This window comes from Hibiscus syriacus, unplaced genomic scaffold (assembly GCF_006381635.1).
Source record: "Hibiscus syriacus cultivar Baekdansim isolate YM2019G1 unplaced genomic scaffold, ASM638163v2 tig00000715_pilon, whole genome shotgun sequence".
Classification (NCBI taxonomy): domain Eukaryota; kingdom Viridiplantae; phylum Streptophyta; class Magnoliopsida; order Malvales; family Malvaceae; genus Hibiscus; species Hibiscus syriacus.
The window spans coordinates 2,421,385-2,438,609 of record NW_024061811.1 but is presented as its reverse complement, the minus strand read 5'-3'; the positions used below and the strand labels follow the sequence as shown (position 1 = coordinate 2,438,609).

At 32.1% G+C, this 17,225-nt stretch overlaps 1 protein-coding gene across 1 annotated transcript; it reads left to right on the top strand.

Annotated features, from left to right (window-relative positions):
- Nucleotides 1-244: 244 nt before the first annotated feature.
- Nucleotides 245-2,558, top strand: LOC120210666 (uncharacterized protein At1g08160-like). The gene is made up of 3 exons (XM_039209370.1): nucleotides 245-272; nucleotides 394-436; nucleotides 1,907-2,558. Exons 1-3 carry the CDS (start codon nucleotides 245-247, stop codon nucleotides 2,556-2,558), a joined length of 723 nt encoding a protein of 240 aa, XP_039065301.1.
- Nucleotides 2,559-17,225: the final 14,667 nt, after the last annotated feature.

The following is a 17,225-nucleotide window of genomic DNA, read 5'->3' as shown; positions in this document are numbered from 1 at the left end:
GGCCAAGTTGCCGACCACCGTCCCATGGCCACTCGTCGTCCGCTTCGGCCACCGCCCACGGCGGCCGGAAAAATTCAAAACTCACCCAAATGTTCTCCCCAACATCTTAAAGTTAACCCCGAGCCCCGATTTCCCAACTCAGACCTCAAACAACGTAGATGTAAAGAAAACCGTTCGGGTTTTTACCTTTTCTGAGGAAAAGGTTTTGATGTTCCTTCACGACCGTCGTTCGTTTTGGTGAGAAATGGCCTCGGCTTTTTCTGTCTTTGTTGGTATTTGGGATTGTTTTTTTTGTTCGATTTGTATGTTGTTTTGTTTTTTTGATTGGTATTGTTTTTTTGGTTCGATTGATGCTTGGTTGCTTCCTGATTCTGTTGTGTTGTTTCATGATAGACTTGGTGGGTATTTATACCCCACCGTCGGTGGTTCATTTCCGGTAATCTCGGGATCGTTCCCAGTTATTTCGGGACGTTAGTGGACTGTTTGTGATTGTAGGTTATTTCGGGATAGGTCAATCCCGTTGGTGTGGCCGAAAAACTCGCTGGTCGTTTGGTGCGTGGCCGCCACGCGCGCTGTGCGACGCCCTTGAACCAAAGGTGAAACCCTAGTCCTATGTTGGGCCAGGCAGACAAGTTTGGGCCCTTGGATTTGGATCTAGACCCTAATTTTAGACCTAAAACAAAAAAAAAGGAAAAAAATAAGTAATAAATAAAAATAATATATAAAACTAAAAAATATTAATATATAATAAAAAACATTTTTAAAACTATATATTATATATGCTTTAAAAAAATGATTTTCAAAACCACATAATATATATTTTCAAAAATTGTTTTAAAACTATATAATATATATTTCCAAAAATATAATTATATAGTATACATTTTTAAAACTATATAATATATATATTTCCAAAAAACGTTTTCAACAATTTATATTATAATTTTTTAAAAATATTTTTAAAAACTTTATTATATTAATATATTTTAAATAAGCCCGGACGAAAATGAGTTTCTACACTCGTCAATATTGAAAATTTGCACCCTTTTTTCGTGCCAGATAGACTTGCTAATTAAAGTGGCAATCTATTCAGAACAGCATTTGAGCTAATCTTAGTCGATGAAGCTTCTAAACATCAGCAATTATTCTTTAAGCTTTTTCCCTTTTTCTTTTCGGTCGAGAATTTTTTTTATATATAAAGACATCTGTTTTAGGCAAAGCCAGAGATGAGTTGCATACGGTATCAAACTCAAACTGATACTCTATAAAAGCATATTCGTCCAGAAGGATTAGTCGCCAGAAACTGAAATAGACTAAAGATGTTCATAGTTCTGGTTAGATTGAAATCCAATCAAAGAATTTTTTTTTTTTTGGATAAGTTGAATTTTATTCATCCAAGTAAAAGTACATCATACAACAATCATCCCAAACAGGGAGTATAAACACCTATATACTACAAAAGAAATTCAGTCTATACTCCAATAAATACAAAGTCTAGAATTAACATAATCCAGTCTATTAATATTTTTATCTCTAAGTTTGATCTGCACAAGCTCCTTACAAAAGAATTTATTTTATTTGAATAAAATTGTTATAAAATGATAATTAACTGGTTCGAAATCAGCTAACAAATAGAAGTTCTACTTAGAAGTTGCAGGTATGCAGCAATGAATCGTACAACATTAGAAGCAGAAGAAAAGAACAGAACATGAATCTTTTAGATATCTTGGGTTTCATCCAAGAAACCCTCGCAGAGAATTGGCCAAAGAAAAAGGGAAATTAAAGAACAAAACCAAAAAGCAATTCAACATTCTCCTGTCTGCTTATAAATTTAAGTTCATTGGGCGAAATATTCGCCAACTTTTTACCCTGTTTAAAACAACATTCGACATTTTTCTGAGTTCAGAGTTCATATCAAACTATTGCCTCTCAAAAACAATGCCACAAGTAATCCGGGTGTAGGTGTTAAAGAACAGGCTACACAACAGCAGCCGAGAAGACGTTTTAGCCTAGTAAGATGTGTGGCCACTTGCTTCATAGCCCTTATTGTTCTTGTTGGTCTAGCCGTGTTGATCGCTTGGCTAGTCGTTAACCCAAAAAAGTTTGTTTACACACTTGAAAGTGGTTCAGTCCAGAATTTCAACCTAACCAACAACCATCTCAATGCCACATTCGATTTTGTTCTTAGGGCACATAACCCTAACAGAAGACTCTCTGTCTACTATGACCACATCGAGTCCACGGTGATATACGAAGACCAAACCATCGCATTCAACACGGTCGATCCCTTCTTCCAACCTCATAGGAATGTCAGTCGAGTCAAATCTAAACTGATGGCTCTAAATTTGGCGATGTCACTGTCAACATCTAAAGATCTCATGATTGAAAAAACGTCAAGGGAGATTCAAGTTGATGTTCATTTTAAGACAAGGATACGGGTCAAGGTTGGTATTTGGAAGTCCAATCATCGTACTCTAAGGATTGTTTGTTACTCGGTGATGGTACATTTAACTCGGTACAAACATTTTAACAAAGTACCATGTGAAACAGAACTTTAGTTCAGAGTGTTTTTATCTGTGTTCCCAATTCTCTTTTACATGTCTGAACTGGTGTCCTAGGGTTGCCATTTTATCACTTCCATGCTATTCTCTTTGTTTTCTTCTTTGATTATATGGTGTGAAAATTGATGTTCTCTTTTACCTGAACAAACAGGCCTCGGCCTAGTTTGTTGGTTTAGCCCATAACTTAAATGGGATGCCCTATCACTGACTTATGAGTTATGATTTCATTTGAGCCTTTTTAAAAAGTAATGTTATTTATTTATCCAAAAGAAAGTATGAAAGTAGGTAATGTTGCAGGTGGTGAAAGGAAGAAATGATCACATCAGGAACAATTCATTTAATTAAGAAAACAACCTGACCTTTGTTAGTAGTAAGTAAACATCATTTCAATCCATTACTTTTAAGATTAACTTTGACGCCAAGTGAGGAAAGTTTACTTGCAAAAATTGCAGTCCATACCAATTACATACACTCTTTAATAGCCTACACCTACAGATCCCCCAATCATTTATAGCATTGAAAGCTTCATTTAGTTTGATGTGTTGTTCCACCTAATCTCCCTAACCCTCCATTAAATGATCACTCGCTCATGGAAAACTCTTTTTCTTCATGGAGTCGGTAAAACAGTCCTAATAACCCTTTCAGCTACATTTTACTGACAAACAATAAAAAATCAGCGGTGGAAGACAAGATATGCTTCCTTTTCTGACAAAAGCATTGCCCCAAGGAAAAGGGTATGGAATATGGACTATGGTTTTTTTTGTGGGATATTTCCGTATTGGCCCCTCAATAAAGAATTTGGGGGGTTGGTTGGTTATTTTTTCCTGATTATGTATAGGCAAACGGTGTCCTACCATTATAAAACTGGATAGAAGTGATATTAAGTAAGGGCATGTGCCCTTAAAGCTGTCAATACTGATGACCGAACTTGAGTGCCTTTCTAACTAGACCCCTCCCGTTTCTGCATGTCATCTTGTTATGGAAACCAAGACACAAGGGCTAAACTAAAGTGCATGCATGGACATGGTCGATAATAGGAGAGTCTGAAAGACAGATAACCTAACGCTCATTAGAAAACTCGTCCTTTTTATCTCTTTGCCATTTGTTTGTCCGTTGTTGTAATTGTTTCACTGTTTCTCAACGTGAAATGAAATGAATTTAAGCCTAACCTTTCTTATAGTTATAGCTCAGTCCCATCTAATAATACCCAATTATGCAAACTCCTACATTTTTACAGCAATTTATTTAGCTTTTTGTCTCTTGTTTTCTATCCCATTTATATGTTTTATTTTCTTTATCGCTTTCCCATCTTTTCAAGGAAAAATCAGTCGTACTTTTTTAAGAATGTTTAGCATTGAACGGTTTTTGCTTAATATTTCTATTCAGTTTAAGACTGTCCATTTTACAGCTATGTGATATATATCATTTTCTCATTTTTGTTTGATTTGGATAATCAATAATGGCATCATATCTTGTTTTCTGATAAGCCTAAAACGATATTTTTTTAGGAATATTCCATATCTACCGAAATTGATGAAATGTTAACACGAGTGTAAAGACATTTATAATACCTTTAACTTGATATTAATGAACAGTTGACATGAATACGTTGCCATGGTTTTAAACCTATTTCTTTGAAACTGATATTTTTTTAAATGGACGATTATAAGGTAGTGTTTACTCAAAACTTTATTAACCAATTAACACTACTCATGCAGTTACTCAAATCCAAACTTCAAAGAAAAATATCATTTTTCTTTTATCATCGATGTTATTTAATGAATATAAATTTTAAAACAAAGGTTTTCCTTTGCAACCACTCCGTCAAACAATGTAGGTTAAACCTTTTTTTAACGATTATTTATTGTATTTTTATTTTATCTTCACGAATCAAATTCAATAAAAAGTAATATTTTAAAATCAATGTTCATGATGTATTATATTGTAAGAAAGTGTCACATTGCCAATAATTGAAAATGAAAACGTGGGACGGAACTAAGGGCATAAAGCCCTCAATAATATATATATATATATTATATTTATAGAGATATTTTTGCATATGTAGGGAATGAGGTTCCCACGTGACTATTGGGAAGGGGGTGAAGATTAGAATCATGTTGATGTAGGTGGAACATGGCAAACATATGATCTTTTCGGTCATTCGAGGACCATGCCTGCATTTTGCAAGTACGTAACGTGCCGTTAAGAAAGAGACAAGTCAAATCTGTTTGGTTTACCTTAAAAAAAGGGCATTACTTTTGGTCCAATATCTCTCACAATTCATTATTCAGTCGATGATGAAGAACTATACATTTAAAGAAATTTTAATCCATTATTTAGATAATTAGAGCCATCGTTTTATTATCTAAAAATGTATCATTTTATTTTCAAATGTCAGTTTTTGGGGCTTAATAGGTCGTCAATGGCTAATAACTTATTTATTAAATTTTAATTTATCAGTCAATTAATCTATAGTATAATAAACATATTAAAATAGATTGTTCGTTAACATTAAAATCCTCTATCCGATGCCTAAGCAGCTTCTTTCTCCTTTTTTGTTTACTTAAAAAAATATTTGATATAATGAGAAACCTAATTCGACTTTTATCATAAAAGTCGCCATGTGATTATCTACGGAGTGCATGCGCATGTAGTGAACTTATTATTTTAATTAATAAATAACTATTGCATTCTTTTGTTGAAATGAGATTGTAAAAATGTGTTATATACACTAATATTGCTTCTCAATCATATCCGAGTTTTTTTTTACAAAATAAGATAATATTTTAAATTATTATAGCTCATGATCATAATTTTAAGGATATGGGGCAAACTCATATTTTTTTAATAGAAAAACTGCAATTGGATTTTTTTAATGAAAGTTAAAATACAAATTGATTGTTATATTAGTTTATAACTTCAAAAAGTCAAAATACAATTTTATCATCATCAAATTATAATTTTATAATCTTTATGAGAGAATTATAAATTTGAGGTCTTATTATTTTATCGATGAAATGTAAAATCACTTAAAATTATGTTTTACAAACTCCCTCTATTGTAAATGTTATTTTTATTTATAAATAGTCCATTCAATATTAATTATGTTACGCCGTTACTAAATCTACTATGCTTTTCTTATCCACTTAAAATCTTACGCCATTGTTTGAATACATCAATTTTTTACAAATTTTATTACTACATATAATTTTACAAATTCACTTAATATACTATTTATATTGAAAGTGAAAATGACTTCTGTATCTCATTTTAATAATATATTAAGTTAAAATACTATACAATTATAGTTTTAAAATAGGGTAAACTACACTTTTAGTACATGAACTATTATTTTTGTTTCATATTGATATCCAAACTATATAATTTTTAAAATCGTACCTAACGTTTAGATTTCAATTTGGCACCCCACCGTTTAAAAAAAGAACAATTTAGGTGTCATTTTTTTTATTTTTTTTCAATGATAATGTGTCATTATCTTATGGTGACACATTGTTGAGAACATTTTGATATTTCGATATAACAAATTAAGTTAAATGAATTTTAAGATTTTCCAAAATGATTTTCTAAGTATATTCGATATAATTATTCGAATATCAAAACATTACTCCAAATATTTCAAAAATCATTTTTAATCCTTACTTAAGTGTAAAATTAAGTTTTAATCTTAAAACAATTTCAAAATAATCTTTACAAGTATTTCGAACCATTTCAAAGCCAAAAATTCCAGTTTGCTTAGAGGGAACCGATTCCCCCCCAAGGGGGTACCGATCCCCCCCTGAATGGTTTGGCTCCGAGATTTCCAGAATGCTCGGAGGGAACCGATTCCTCCATAGGGGGTACCGATTCCCCCTGTTCAACGGTCGAAATATTTGAATTTTACACTTAGGGAACCGATCCCCTATGAGGGGGAACCGATTCCCCCCACGCTCCAAGTATTTTTATTAAATGTTTTCACACTTAAACGGCTATATTATCTTCATTAATTATCCCCAACGTTCAGAAGTGATTCAAGGTGTATTTAAACAAGTTCTGAAGCCCTTGATCAATAAGAAATTATAGAGAAACAAGAGAGAAAGCATCAAACACCAAGTTTGTGCAAATCAAGCCAATCTTCCTTTCAATATTCATTTTGCTTTCAAGAACACCATTTGTGCTCATTTGTAATTATCTTTGAGTGTACTTTTCTTGTTCTAGAATTGTGCAAACATCTTACCTTGTGAGGTTTTCCTTGTAAGTTTGCAAATTTGTAATCTTCTCTTTGAGAAAGAGTGTTCTCAAGAATTGGGGTATATTCTTGAGGGTGTTGTAAGGTTATCTCTTTGGCCTCAAAAGAAAGAACAAATTAGTGAATTTGTTGGGAAATCCTTAGTGTGGATAGCTAAGGTAGTGGACGTAGACTTTGATTGAGAAAGTTGAACCACTCTAAATCGCTGTGCAATTACTTTCAATTTTTTGTAAAAGCTTCCACCAAATTTTTAATTGCCAATTCACCCCCCTCTTGGCAAAATCCGTCATTTGATTAACTCAACAATTGGCATCAGAGCCTAACTCATTTGAAGGTTTAATCGCCTCTTGAGTCGATTCGGGAAGAGTTATATCAATTATCAAAGTCATCAATGGCCTCCGCTTCAAACTTCGACTCCGGTCTCGATTCGATGCCCGTCAACAAGCCTCCTTTCTTCAATGGAGCTAACTATGCTTATTGGAAGAATAGAATGATGTACTTCATTCAAGCAAGTGACATGGGAGCATGGAATGCTGTAGAAGAAGGATACATCAAACCTCTCACTCATCCAAGGGTTGTGGAGTGAAGGAGAGACAAGATGTTCCAGCTCAACTCCAAAGCCATCCATATCATTTTTTGTGCTCTTGGACCAGATGAATACGAAAGAGTTTCATCATGTACAACCGCCAAAGAAATATGGGACAAACTTCAAGTCACTCATGAAGGTACCGATGAGGTAAAGAAATCTAAAATTAGTATTCTAACGCATAGCTAAGAAAATTTCAGGATGAAACCAAATGAAGATATCAAAGCTATGACGGATAGATTTTCAACGATTGTCAATGGTCTCAAATCACATGGAGAGATCATTTCAAATGAAAAGCTTGTGAGGAAGTTAGTCTACTCCCTCCCAAAATCGTGGCAATCAAAGAAGACGGCAATCATCGAGTCTAAGGACTTAACGTCCTTAACTCTTGAAGAGCTAATTGGGTCACTCCTCACTCATGAAATGATGCTCGAAGATGAGGTGGACCTCGACAAAATTGACGAGACACCAAAGGAGAAGGAGAAGAAGAAAAACATTGGAGTTTCTCTCAAATCCACAAAAGATGAGAGTGATTCGAATAACGATGACGATGACGAGGAAATGGCATTGTTTGCCAAACGGTTCAGAAAAATGATGAGACCTTATCGAGGAAGAAAATTCAAACGAAATGAAGGCCTCAAAAATGAACCGAAAGAGAAGGACCCAATCATTTGCTACGAATGCAAAAAGCAGGGCATGTTAAATATGATTGCCCACAATTGAAGAAAAAAGGTCAATCAAAGAATAAGCACAAGGCTCATGTGGCTACATGGAGCGATGAAGAAAGTTCCGATGAAGAGGAACAAGAAGTAGCTAACTTGTACTTAATGGCATTTGGGGAAGATTCTAAGGTAACTTCTAACTCATCCGATTTTGATGATTTATCCTATGATGAGTTATTAGAGGAATATAATGGGTTGGCTTTGGATTATGAGAAATTATTTTTAAAATATAAAAATGATGTTTCAAAATTGAAAAATGAAAACAAACTCATATCCAAAACCAACAACGATCTTGAAAGTAAAATCAAAGATTTGCAAATCAAACTAGAAGAGTTTGAAAAGAAAAAATTTAGATTTGCAAAATTTACTTTCAAAGATCAATGATGATCATCAAAAGAAAATTGATGATCTTAAAACTTCTTTTGATAAAGTTGGAACAAAACATTTTGAAAAAGGTGGAAATTCAAAAATCCAACTTTGTTAGAAAAAGCTTTAGAAACTACAATCATAGAGGTCCCCAAAGAACCTCTAATGGAAAAATCGTTAGAAGTATGTGGGTTCCTAAAGAACTCATTACTACTAAAGATAAAAATATCCTACACAAATGGATACCTAAGGGGACTAGGATTTTGGAAACTAATGAATATGGACCCAAAAGAATTTGGGTACCAAAATCAAAAGTTATCTATGTTTTGTAGGGAAATGAGCATTGCTACAAGGCACGGGAAACAAATTCAAATTCATGGTACCTTGATAGTGGATGCTCAAGACACATGACCGGACAAAAGCCGTTCATTGAGCTTAACGCCAAAAATAGAGGAGAAGTGACTTTTGGAGACAATTCAAAAGGTCACATTGAAGGTATGGTACAATAGGTAATACCTCTTCCATACAAATTAAGAATTTTTTATATGTGAATGGATTAAAGCATAATCTATTGAGTATTAGTCAATTATGCGATAAAGGATTCAATGTCTTATTTAAAATTAATGGTTGTAAAGTCATTGACATTGCATCTAATCGGATTATGCTTATTGGTCATAGAATAGGGAACATTTACATGGTGCATTTAGATTCTTTTGATATGACTAATTTATGCCTAGTTGCTAAGATGAACATGATAGTTGGTTATGGCATAGGAGACTAGGACATGCTAGTATGAGTGTTTTGCAACGGCTAATTCAAGGTGATTTAGTTCGAGGGTTGCCTAAGCTTAAATTTAATAATGATAAAATCTGTGATGCTTGTGCTAAAGGAAAACAAAAGCGTGTTTCTTTTAAATCCATTAATGACGTATCAACTAGTAGAGTATTACAATTGATCTATGTAGATCTTTTTGGGCTAACTAAGACTATTAGCTTGGGTGGAAAACAATATGCATTTGTCTTGGTAGATGACTATTCTAGATATACTTGGGTTCTATTTTTAAGTACTAAAGATGAAGCATTAGAACAGTTCATCACATTTTCAAAAATAATCCAAATGAAAAGGGTTACTCTATAACTAGTGTTAGGATGATCATGGCACTGAATTTGAAAATCTTGGATTTATTGAATTTTGTAATTCTAATGGTATTAGTCATAATTTTTCAGCACCTAGAACCCCTCATCAAAATGGAGTTGTTGAGAGGAAAAATCGAACTTTAGAAGAAATGACTAGAACCATGCTTTGTGAAAATAATTTGCCAAAATATTTTTGGGCGGAAGCCACAAATACTGCTTGTTATGTTGTTAATCGAGTAATGATTAGGCCAATTTTAAAGAAAACTCCATATGAAATTTTCAAAAATAAAAAGCCTAACATTAGCTATTTTCATCCTTTTGGATGTAAATGTTTTGTTTTAAACAACGGTAAAGAAAACCTTGGCAAATTTGATGCTAAAAGTGATAAAGGAATTTTTCTGGGTTACTCCTTAAATTCTAAAGCTTATCGAGTATTTAATAAAAGAACTTTAGTTGTAGAAGAGTCTATACATGTTGTTTTCGATGATAATCCCCTTCCAGGAAGGATTCTTGTGTGAATGATGATGTAGGTATTATAAATACAAATGATGTTAGACATGAAGTTGGAGAACCATCATCAAATGAAGAAAAAAAATGAGGAAACTCATGATCCTCTTGAGAATCCAACCATTGAAGAAAGGGAAGTATCTTATCTAAGAGAGTACAACTATTCAAGGGTGGTGAGATTATAGGTGATCCATCCAAAGGGGTAATAACTCGATCTTCTCTTAGAAATTTGTAATTATGTTGCATTTATTTCATGCATAGAGCCTAAGAATATTAAAGAAGCATTAAATGATGAACATTGGATTATGGCTATGCAAGAAGAATTAAATCAATTTGAGAGAAGTAAAGTATGGACATTAGTTGAAAGGCCTAGTAATAAATCTACTGTAGGTACTAGATGGGTATTTAGGAATAAGCTTGATGAGAGTGGTAATATAGTGAGAAACAAGGCTAGACTTGTTGCTCAAGGGTATACTCAAGAAGAGGGCATAGACTATGATGAAACATATGCTCCCATAGCTAGGATGGAAGCAATTAGAATGTTATTAGCATTTGCATGTTTTCATGAATTTAAATTATATCAAATGGATGTTAAAAGTGCATTTTTAAATGGTTTTATAAAAGAAGAAGTGTATGTGGAACAACCTCCAGGTTTTGAAGATTCAAAATTTCCAGATCATGTTCTTAAATTGACAAAAGCTCTTTATGGTTTAAAACAAGCTCCTAGAGCTTGGTATGAAAGATTGTCAAATTTTTTAATTGAAAAAGGTTTTTCAAAAGGAAAGGTTGACACTACATTGTTTTTAAAGCATAAAGGTAAAGATTTTATTACAACAACAACAACAACAACAAAACCCAATTCCCATATGTATGGGGTAAGGGGGAGGTAGGGTAGTAGGCTACCCCCAACGCCAGGTTGAGAGTAGCTTCCGTGGAAGACCTCCGGCAGTCAGAAAATTAAAAATTTAGATAAAATGCAATGCATGTATAAATAAATACATAAATACATAGCTAAAACAGTATTCATATGCAGTCATTAAAATCATATGTGCGTCTGTAACGGGAAATTAATCCCTGCATAAATATCCCTGCGAAAGAATCTCTGCATATAGACAGAAACATAAGATCCGGCTAAATTTAAAAAGAGGAAACATGAAGATTTATTAGTAGTTCAAATTTATGTTGATGATATAATATTTGGTTCTACTAATGATGTTCTTTGCCAAGAATTTTCTAAGCTAATGCAAAGTGAGTTTGAGATGAGCATGATGGGGGAGCTCTCATTTTTCTTGGGACTCCAAATCAAGCAAAGAAAAGATGGCATCTTCATTAATCAAGCTAAGTACGTCAAAGTTATGCTCAAGAAGTTTGGACTGGAAAATGGGAAACCTCATGACACTCCAATGAGCTCTTCAACAAAGCTTGACTTAGATGAAGGAGGTAAATACGTAGACGTTAAATTATATAGGTCAATGATTGGATCTCTACTTTATCTAACTGCAAGTAGACCAGACATTATGTTTAGTGTTTGTTTATGTGCTAGATTTCAATCATGCCCTAAGGAATCACATTTACTAGCTGTTAAGAGAATCTTTAGATACCTTAAGGACACTCTTAGTTTAGGACTTTGGTATCCTAGAGACTCTAGCTTTAGCTTGCATGCTTTTTCTGATGCGGATTATGGAGGATGTAAATTAGATAGGAAAAACACCTCCGGTACTTGCCAATTCCTTGGAAATATGCTGATTTCTTGGTTTTCAAAGAAACAAAATTGTGTTGCATTATCTACCACTGAAGCAGAATATATTTCAGCCGGTAGTTGTTGTGCACAAGTTTTATGGATGAAACAAATATTTTTTTGATTATGGAATTGAAGTAGGTACTATTCCTATCAAGTGTGACAATACTAGTGCTATTTGTCTCACTAAAAATCCCATCCAACACTCTAGAACTAAACACATTGAAATTAGACATCACTTCATTAGAGACCATGTCACTAAGGAAGATGTAGTTCTATAATTTGTTGATACTTTGCATCAATTAGCGGATATTTTTACAAAACCCTTAGATAAGGAAAGATTTTGGACACTTAGGAGAGAATTAGGTTTAACTGACCTATCTTCACTTAGTGTTTAAAATAATTCAGCACTTTTAATAAATACTGAAAAATGCTCATAATAGTAATTTTTGATTGCATTCATTACTATTAGTTAGGGGGAGTTTATGTTTCTTGATGAAAAATTAACTTTATGTTCAAATATTGATTAAAGATTAATTTAATTGTTTGAACATAATTATTTTTCAATATATGAGTTATCTATACCACTAGAGAAGATTAATTTAGCATTTTGTGTGCTTAAAAATTGGATTTTAGCATTTTGGTGCAGAGGGAATCGATCCCCCCCATGAGGGAACCGATTCCCCCTTTGAAGGGGAACCGATTCCCCCCACAGGGGAATCGATACCCCCCTGGGGTTCTGTTAAAATCGGATAGAACACCCTAAAACCCCAAAACCTATTCTGCTATTTCTCACCCTCAAACACTCAAATCTCCATTCTTGCCTCAAATCATTGATTTGAATCGGAATTCACTTCAAATATCATCTCCTAAACTTGCAATCATCATTAAAATCGTGCAAACAACATCTAAATCCCCTCAATCTTCATCTTTCAAGGTAAATTTTTCTAAACTCTCTATTTCATTGATTTTGAACATAGGATTAGTTTTAATTAGTTCTAGGTTGAAATAGTGATCGGGCATTGATTGTTTAGTGATTAGAAACTAGATGTTACAACTAATTTCATCAAAAACACAAGAATTTTCCAAAAATTTTAAATTTTCGAAATTAAAAAAAAAATTGTTGTTTTTCAAATTATTGTGTTTTGATTAGATTTTGTTGTTGTTATGAAAACTATACATATATTGTTTCTCAAAACCATATTTTTCAAAAGTTTTTCAAAAACTTTGCCCATTAGGATTGATTTAGAGAACCTTGAAATATTGAGGACTCAATTGAGTTTTGGGATTAATTGAATTGCATACATTTGTTTTTAAAATTGCAGGTTATCCAATCTATTCCTATTTCCTTCACCATATCTAATCCTAAACGTGCTAGGTCTTCATCTAGTCGTCAACCAAATCCTCCTCCTATTCCTCAAAATCCTATTCCAAATCTTGATCCTAACTTGACTATCCAAAATTCTTGTTTCAATCAACCGGGTCCTAAAGATTATCGTTATTGGTTTTACCAATATTTTGACTCATATAAGATTAGGGAAGAACGTATCCCATCTCTTCAAGCTATGGTTGCTATTAACTTTAAATATCTCCCTATCTTGCACGAATGGAAATTTGATAAACTTTTCGAACTTGAACCCGTTGTCTATCATCAACTTGTTCGTATCTTTTACTGTAATGTCGTTTGTATCAAAAATCGTGACAAAACCAAAACCATAGGAGTACGTTCCTACCTCCTAGGTCAATATTTCCATCTTGATCCGGATATGTGATTAAATGTTTTACTTTGAACTCCAAATTTATTGTTTTAACATTTTGAATATTTTGGAATGTTTGAATTAGTGGATTGTGAATTTGTTTGGATTTATGGATGGTGTGAACTTATATGTTTGGTGTGATTTATTCATTATTGCATCATTTATCATTATTAGCAATATGACCAATTTTACCATATCACATTATTTATGAATATTGATTATGGAACTAATGGCTAACGTTTCTCTTGATTGTGATCTTAGCAGCTTATGCATACATATACCTAATCAATTGGCTAAATGTTTTCACGTTTCTTTGAATCTTTTTGATTTAACAAAAAGGGGGGAGAAGTGTGTTGTGTGTTTTAAGTGTGTTTTAAAAATGATAAATGGGAGAAGTGTTAAAGTAAGGGGGAGTAATTTCAAAACTTGATTTCAAAATCTTAAAATTACTAAAATGTTTTGTTATATCAAAAAGGGGGAGATTGTTGAGAACATTTTGATATTTCGATATAACAAATTAAGTTAAATGAATTTTAAGATTTTCCAAAATGATTTTCTAAGTATATTCGATATAATTATTCGAATATCAAAACATTACTCCAAATATTTCAAAAATCATTTTTAATCCTTACTTAAGTGTAAAATTAACTTTTAATCTTAAAACAATTTCAAAATAATCTTTCAAAGTATTTCGAACCATTTCAAAGCCAAAAATTCCAGATTGCTTAGAGGGAACCAATTGCCCCCCAAGGGGGTACCGATCCCCCCCTGAATGGTTTGGCTCCGAGATTTCCAGAATGCTCGGAGGGAACCGATTCCTCCATAGGGGGTACCGATTCCCCCCTGTTCAACGGTCGAAATATTTGAATTTTACACTTAGGGAACCGATCCCCTATGAGGGGGAACCGATTCCCCCCACGCTCCAAGCATTTTTATTAAATGTTTTCACACTTAAACGGCTATATCATCTTCATTAATTATCCCCAACGTTCAGAAGTGATTCAAGGTGTATTTAAACAAGTTCTGAAGCCCTTGATCAATAAGAAATTATAGAGAAACAAGAGAGAAAGCATCAAACACCAAGTTTGTGCAAATCAAGCCAATCTTCCTTTCAATATTCATTTTGCTTTCAAGAACACCATTTGTGCTCATTTGTAATTATCTTTGAGTGTTCTTTTCTTGTTCTAGAATTGTGCAAACATCTTACCTTGTGAGGTTTTCCTTGTAAGTTTGCAAATTTGTAATCTTCTCTTTGAGAAAGAGTGTTCTCAAGAATTGGGGTATATTCTTTAGGGTGTTGTAAGGTTATCTCTTTGGCCTCAAAAGAAAGAACAAATTAGTGAATTTGTTAGGAAATCCTTAGTGTGGATAGCTAAGGTAGTGGACGTAGACTTTGATTGAGAAAGTCGAACCACTCTAAATCGCTGTGCAATTACTTTCAATTTTCTGTAAAAGCTTCCACCAAATTTTTAATTGCCAATTCACCCCCTCTTGGCAAAATCCGTCAATTGATTAACTCAACACACATCAACATCACTTTTAAGTTTTTAACAGTTGGATACCAAATTGAAACCTAAACTAAATGCTAGGTATAATTTTGAAAGAAAATAAAGTTTGGGTATCCAAACGGAACAAAAACAATAGTTTAGGTACTAAATGTATAGTTTACCCTTTAATATATATATGCACAATATATTTGCTTAATATATAAAAATATTATAAATGAATAGATAAAAAGGATCAACACTGTAAAAAAATAGTGATAAAAATTTCATAAAATAAATATTATAATGAGATTCTTACGTTGTCTAAGAATAGAAAATAAAAAAAGGTTTTGTAGAACTTATATATTTAAAAAATTTGACATTATTAAAAATATAAAATTATTGATTCAAAGTAATTTTTATGAATTAAATATAAGAATATACGATTATCATGAAAACAAGAAATGACTTGAACCAAACATCTTTCAATAATAATAACAAATTTTGCATTGAAATATTAACACAAGTGATTTGTAAACACTTTAAAAGAAACCAATTTTAAGCTCAACAATGACTTTACACTAATTAACATGCAACCAACTTTAATTGGACACACCCAATTATAATAATAGAAAAGGATGGGTTTAGTTAATAGGCATAGTTGGAGAGTTATAGTCATATGAAATTTAGTAATAATTACTTAGCTTTTTGGTAAGGCAACTCCCCATTTTTGAATTGGCTTTTCAACTTTATTTCCAATTTGTTTTTAACCATTACATTTAACTTACCAAATTTTGCCAACTCGCGTGTATAAATTTACAGCTCAATTGTAACACCTTATCTTCCTATATTACCCAACCTAATGTTTGATGCCAACACCTATTCAAGTCAAAAGCTGTTTATTAAATATTTTAAAAGATGATTTAATTCAAATTTCACATTTAATCAAATAAAATCATACTTATTGTCTTAAAATTTTGGTATTTAATATATCTTACTTTATTTACTTTTCTGTTGAAGTTTATTTTAATTTATAACTTCTTTCTTTTCTGTAAAATATGAAAAAAATTGTTTTAAAAAATTATAAATGCTATAGAAATATTTTTACAGCTCACTATATTAGGCACTTAGTTATTATTTTCAATGGTTTAAATAAAAAATAACCATTATTTTAATATAAAGCATTATTATAAATAATAATTTAATTAACATGTAGTCCTAATCAAAGTTATTTTTGTATAAGTTTCAATATGCTTAATTTTTAATAAAATTAGCACTTAATTAATATAATTATTTGTGTAATTATTATTATTATTAAATATCATATTAATAGATTAAATGAAAATAAAAGTGTTATGTTATACGTTTTTAAAATTAAATATATTAAATTTTAAGAGATAATTTCAATAATAAAAGATAATATGTTTCTTAAGTTATATAGTTAAAGTAATATCGTCACTAAGATATGTCTGAATTTTATCCAAACTTAAAATAGAATTATATTTTTATGGTTTATAGATAATCTAGTACACATTTTTTTAAGAGTTCGAGATGATTATAAGATATATATATTTAGAATTTTCGTAATTAATTGACAATAAACACTCTATGCAAAAGTAATTGCTAGAGTCTATAACCTTTTAAAAAATATTTTCTTTTACATCTTAGATCACATTTAAATAATTTAATACTAATATGATATTAACCTCGTACTTTATTTTATTTTTACTTGTCCATGGAAAAAAAAGGTACTCTATTTTGAATTGCCGTTAACGCCACATTATTCTTGTCATCTCCATTCTCCCTCGCTAGTTAAAATTCCATCACTGCCCTCCCGTTACCTTTATTTTGAAATTTCATAACCCAAACAAAATTCAGTGTTCCAGAAATCACGAAGAAAACCCCTCGTCGTTTTCTCTGCAACTCTTCCCGTTAAATCCAAGATTTTGGAACCTTTTCTTAATTAACCCCACTAGAAAAGTTTTCGATCCACGTGTCAGTCTCCTATTCGTCATTTTTACCATTGATTCTATGACGTTAGTGATACGGCGGGTTTTCCCTATATCGCCATTCGGATTCTCATCAACCGTGAAAAGTTTAAAAAACAGCAAAGAACTTAAAA